Source organism: Bolinopsis microptera, chromosome 1 (assembly GCF_026151205.1).
Source record: "Bolinopsis microptera isolate Bmic1 chromosome 1, MBARI_Bmic_1.0, whole genome shotgun sequence".
Taxonomy (NCBI): Eukaryota; Metazoa; Ctenophora; class Tentaculata; order Lobata; family Bolinopsidae; genus Bolinopsis; species Bolinopsis microptera.
The window spans coordinates 15,141,619-15,147,618 of NC_087072.1; the positions used below are offsets into that span (position 1 = coordinate 15,141,619).

General features: G+C 39.5%; 1 protein-coding gene across 1 annotated transcript in view; it reads left to right on the forward strand.

The window, feature by feature from the left end:
* The window catches only part of LOC134814961 (zinc finger protein 226-like), a 51,345-nt gene extending 46,855 nt beyond the window's left edge, over window positions 1–4,490 (forward strand). The window contains exon 2 of the mRNA XM_063823337.1: window positions 3,105–4,490. Coding sequence (XP_063679407.1) covers window positions 3,107–4,402 — 1,296 coding nt within the window. The 5' untranslated portion in view covers window positions 3,105–3,106 and the 3' untranslated portion in view covers window positions 4,403–4,490. The remainder of the gene's footprint in view (window positions 1–3,104) is intronic.
* Window positions 4,491–6,000: the final 1,510 nt, after the last annotated feature.

Genomic DNA, 6,000 nt, shown 5'->3' on the forward strand with positions numbered 1-6,000 from the left:
CGATTTAGAAGACGATCTCAAACCACTGATAAAGGTACATTGGGATGCAAATAATCCATGGAAAGTCAGATTCAACTGCAATTCGGGGAAGAGTACCTGTATATTCTACCGCAAGAATGAAATTCAACTCCGAAAATTGGACGAAAAGTTATCGTTTATCAGAGAAATCAAATTGTCGCTGGAAGAATACGGTCAACTTTCACATCCTTGCTTCCAATTCTTTGATAATACCCTGTATGGATGGCGAAAACGTGATTTACAGAATAGCTACAAGGTGGGATATCCATTTAATGAGCAGTTTGTCATTAACCTGAGTTCGGAAGAAAATACTGAACTACTGTATTTTGATTCTGCTCGTCCAATGACACCGTACAACCCAATAATAATGGGAAGAATGCACTGTTTCAGCCGGGTATATTTCACAGGGTTCAGCCGAAATGGGGATCTTCAACAGATGTTTTTCAATTCTAATTTATGCAGTAAATTTAGCGGTTGGTTGGTGAATTTGGTTACTGTAAGGTTTTTTGGCTCCAGCCAGAGTCTTGTTCGTTCTTTGATCCCAGATGTTGACATCGTTCTTAAGGAACATTCTGATACACGAATTGCCAGGAAAGAAGGTGAATGCCTCAATCTTTTGGTAGCATATGAAGAGCAATGGGCAAAAGCAGAGACAATACGGCAGTCAATGATTGCCAAGATAGCTGCATTGAAGGCTACAAGTATGAGGAGAGGAATACAGCTGCTGCCAAAGAGAAACGATAACCCTGTGGATCTAGGACAGCGCAGAAAAATGGCATCCAAGTACATTAATGATATGACAAGATTTGATACTATTATATCCAGATGGAGTATCGTCGATTGTTTTGGATTTGGTGACATCATCATCGACGATGAAGTAGAGAGTGTTTTTATTCATAGTAAAAGTTTCATGAATAAAACATCACGCCGCAGTCTGAAGAAAGGAAGCCCTGTTCAGTTTAGGATTGAATGGGAGGATAATAGGCCACGTCCAACAGCAGCAGCCTCCACGCTTCTATAAATCCAGAGAAAGTTCAAAACAATTTTACAGATTCAAGTTTCAACTTAGCAACATTGATTGTCCGCTTGATTGTTAGACATTCGTCAACAGTTACAGCAACCGTTAATATCATTTTGCATCTTTATAGATTTTATAGCACATAAGATAATGTTGCATATTTTATAACCCAGTATGTATCTAAATATAAGTATAATTTAAGAATAATTGTTAAGAGGGGTTAACTGTTAAATAAATTGAGTTATTTTTGTTCTTATCAATCTAGTAGTTCATGTAATTTGCAGCGAAGATGGCGCATTCATTCGTAGTTAGTTGATACTACGTATTACAATTAAATGAAATTTTGTTGAGGAATGAAGATTTTTATTGGCATGTCAAATAGAAATTTGTTGCAGTGTGTCTTCGTCTTTAAAATTTCAATTATACTTTTCATTTCAAATGTTTAGTTATAAATATATTTTTAGCGACCGAAATTTTCTTCTATTTAGGATATATGTAACAACTTGACTCTATTTTTAATCTTACATCTCGATTTTATATTATGAAATGCCCATTCATCAATTATTGAAAAATGTAATAGTACTTTAAATAACACTCATACAATTTTTATCAAGCAATTTATTTGGTTTGATTGATTAAAAGCTCACGTTTCTGGATAATTATTATACATTTTATGACATCCATTCTATAACGTCTCAAGATCCGATTGGCTGCCAAAATTGAGATTTATGAGTTTAGATGCCATCCATATTCTATAATTGATTGATTGAATTTCAACTTAACGAAATTACCATTTCTCCCGTGCTTCTGAGTTCAGTCATATATATGGCAGAATCACCAAAGGAAAAGTTGTTCGTTCTCATTAATTTGACCTGTCATCATGTTACTGTGCTATCAGATATTTCCTTAGTGAGGGAGGGAGGATAACTAGACCACGTGACTAGACCACGTGACTAGACCACGTGACTAGACCACGTGACTAGACCACGTGACTAGACCACGTGACTAGACCACGTGACTAGACCACGTGACTAGACCACGTGACTAGACCACGTGACTAGACCACGTGACTAGACCACGTGACTAGACCACGTGACTAGACCACGTGACTAGACCACGTGACTAGACCACGTGACTAGACCACGTGACTAGACCACGTGACTAGACCACGTGACTAGACCACGTGACTAGACCACGTGACTAGACCACGTGACTAGACCACGTGACTAGACCACGTGACTAGACCACGTGACTAGACCACGTGACTAGACCACGTGACTAGACCACGTGACTAGACCACGTGACTAGACCACGTGACTAGACCACGTGACTTCCTCTAAGTCTAATGTAATATAACCCGACCCTAGCTTTACAACTTCTGTGTGTTCTGACTATACCACGTGACTTCCTCTAAGTCTAATGTAATATAACCCGACCCTAGCTTTACAACTTCTGTGTGTTCTGTCTTATTCGAGTCCCCTTGATTATTGTAAGACTAAGTGGTTATTTTCTTGTCCGACCTTATTTTTACAGTTGCATTGTACAATCATCTTTGAGGTTTCAGTCGTTAGGGGTCGTTCAAATGTTACGTAATCATTATTTTAGCAATTTTTACCCTCTCCGTAATCAACCGTAATCAACCGTAATCAAGACCCAACCCCCCCCCCCTGACAGCAACATTACGTTATCATGCTCCCCCCCCCCCCCCCCCCCCCCCCTTTGACATTTTTCCCTGGAAATAATTTTTCTTTACGTTTCATGCTACCCTGATCATGATGAGCCGATATCATTGTTCTGATAACCGGCCAAGCACCTTTCATATTGTCCAATTGTTATTATTCTAGAGGGTAAAAAAGAGAATTTTGATTACGTTATCAACGACCAACCCCCCCCCCCCCCCCCCCCCGTTATCAACCGTAAGCATTTGGAGAATCCCCCCCCCCCTCGGCTGATTACGTAATATGTGAACGACCCCTTACAAATAAAAATAACGCACTCCTGTTATTTGTATTTTTTAAATTGTGTTAACTAAGTACAAAAACAACAATCTTATACAACTTTCCGTCAGGAATGTCCGTTCATAAATCAGAAGAATTTGAAGAGGTTCATATCAAAGAGGAGATGACAGAATCCCAACAGTTTGACACTTGGCCCTCTTCCGTATGCATTTGCAAATGTGAGGACGATGCCGAAAAATACAATCCGAAAGATGACGGCTTATCGAATAAACAGTCAGAATTGGGTTATGAACACTTAAGAAACCAAGTCTCAAACGGTAAAGTTGTAAAGACGGAGGATGTCACGAATATGTACGGAGTACTTGTTAAAGCTGAACCTTTGGACTATACGAAATTCCAGTGTGATAGTTGTAACCTTCCGATCACACCATTTCACAAATCGCCTGCTGAAGAAAAGTCCACTTCTGTTCCTGCAACTCCTGAGCCTCATGGCAAGGTTGTTGACCCTCCACCAATAAGAGAGACAGTCCCGTCTGAGCCTGTTGACCCTCCACCAATTAGAGAGACAGTCCCGTCTGAGCCTGGACTGAAGTCAGCTAAGCTTGTTAAAAAACCTCACAAATGTACACTGTGTGACTACAAGACTGATGCGCCTGGCAATTTGAAAATACACATCAGGAAGCACACGGGTGAACGACCTTATAAATGTGATATTTGCAGCTACACATCTTCTAGAAAAGGCAATCTGACCAGTCACAAACAAACTCACGCGAAGAACCGAACCAGAGAAGGACCTTACAAGTGCGATATGTGTAGCTATTCAGCTGCATGTAAAAGTAGTCTGGTTATTCACAAACGAACTCATACCGGAGAAAAACCATACAAATGTGATATTTGCAGCTATTTAACTGCCCGAAGTGGGGATCTTAATATCCACAAACTAACACACACAGGAGAGAAACCTCATCGCTGTACTGTTTGTGATTATAAAGCCAGAACGGTCGGAACTTTAAAAAGGCATATATTGAGTCATAATAAAGAAAAGCGTTTTAGATGTGACGAGTGTGATTTTAAAACTAACCGAGCAGAGAATCTAAAAGATCACAAGAGGTTACATAATGGAAAGAAGCCTTCTGAATTGTGCTGTGACATGTGCAACTATTCGACCTGTCGGAGATTGGATCTCTCTAAACACAAACGGATACACACCGGAGAGAACCCTTATTCTTGTAATATTTGTTATTATAAATGCTCTCAATCGTCTTCTCTCAATCGTCATTTGTTGACTCATAGCAGACCCAAGCCGTATCGTTGTGAATATTGTGTCTATAATCCTAAGTCTAAGGAGCAATTGTTAAAACATATACAGACTAGGCATATACGCCCTCACAAAATCAGAAGTGAATAATTATTACAAAAGTTAAATCCCAGGAAATTTATAAGTTATTAATTGGATTGATTTTAAAATGCATTTTGATCGGCGGATCTCACTAAGAATCCGGCTAAGCACCTTTGAAACTACTTACTATAGTCGGATATTCGATCAATTTCTAAATTGTATCACTATCAGAATGAAATTGAGTGGAATTTGAATTAAAATATTGTCCAATTGTTATTATTCTAGAGGGTAAAAAAGATAATTTTGATTACGTAATCAACAACCCCCCCCCCCCCCCCCCGTAATCAACCGTAAGCATTTGGGAACTCCCCCCCCCCCCCTCGGCTGATTACGTAATATCTGAACGACCCCTTACAAATAAAAATAACGCACTCCTGTTATTTGTATTTTTTAAATTGTGTTAACTAAGTACAAAAACAACAATCTTATAAAACTTTCCGTCAGGAATGCCCGTTCATAAATCAAAAGAATTTGAAGAGGTTCATATCAAAGAGGTGATGACAGAATCCCAACGGTTTGACACTTGGCCCCCTTCAGTATGCATTTGCAAATATGAGGACGATGCCGAAAAATACAATCCGAAAGATGACGGCTTATCGAATAAACAGTCAGAATTGGGTTATGAACACTTAAGAAACCAAGTCTCAAACGGTAAAGTTGTAAAGACGGAGGATGTCACGAATATGTACGGAGTACTTGTTAAAGCTGAACCTTTGGACTATAAGACTATAAGAAATTACAGTGTGATAGTTGTAACCTTCCGATCACACCATTTCACAAATCGCCTGCTGAAGAAAAGTCCACTTCTGTTCCTGCAACTCCTGAGCCTCATGGCAAGGTTTTTGACCCTCCACCAATTAGAGAGACAGTCCCGTCTGAGCCTGGACTGAAGTCAGCTAAGCTTGTTAAAAAACCTCACAAATGTACACTGTGTGACTACAAGACTGATGCGCCTGGCAATTTGAAAATACACATCAGGAAGCACACGGGTGAACGACCTTATAAATGTGATATTTGCAGCTACACATCTTCTAGAAAAGGCAATCTGACCAGTCACAAACAAACTCACGCGAAGAACCGAACCAGAGAAGGACCTTACAAGTGCGATATGTGTAGCTATTCAGCTGCATGTAAAAGTAGTCTGGTTATTCACAAACGAACTCATACCGGAGAAAAACCATACAAATGTGATATTTGCAGCTATTTAACTGCCCGAAGTGGGGATCTTAATATCCACAAACTAACACACACAGGAGAGAAACCTCATCGCTGTACTGTTTGTGATTATCGTGCCAGAACGGTCGGAACTTTAAAAAGGCATATATTGAGTCATAATAAAGAAAAGCGTTTTAGATGTGTGATTTTAAAACTAACCGAGCAGAGAATCTAAAAGATCACAAGAGGTTACATAATGGAGAGAAGCCTTCTGAATTGTGCTGTGACATGTGCAACTATTCGACCTGTCGGAGATTGGATCTCTCTAAACACAAACGGATACACACCGGAGAGAACCCTTATTCTTGTAATATTTGTTATTATAAATGCTCTCAATCGTCTTCTCTCAATCGTCATTTGTTGACTCATAGCAGACCAAAGCCGTATCGTTG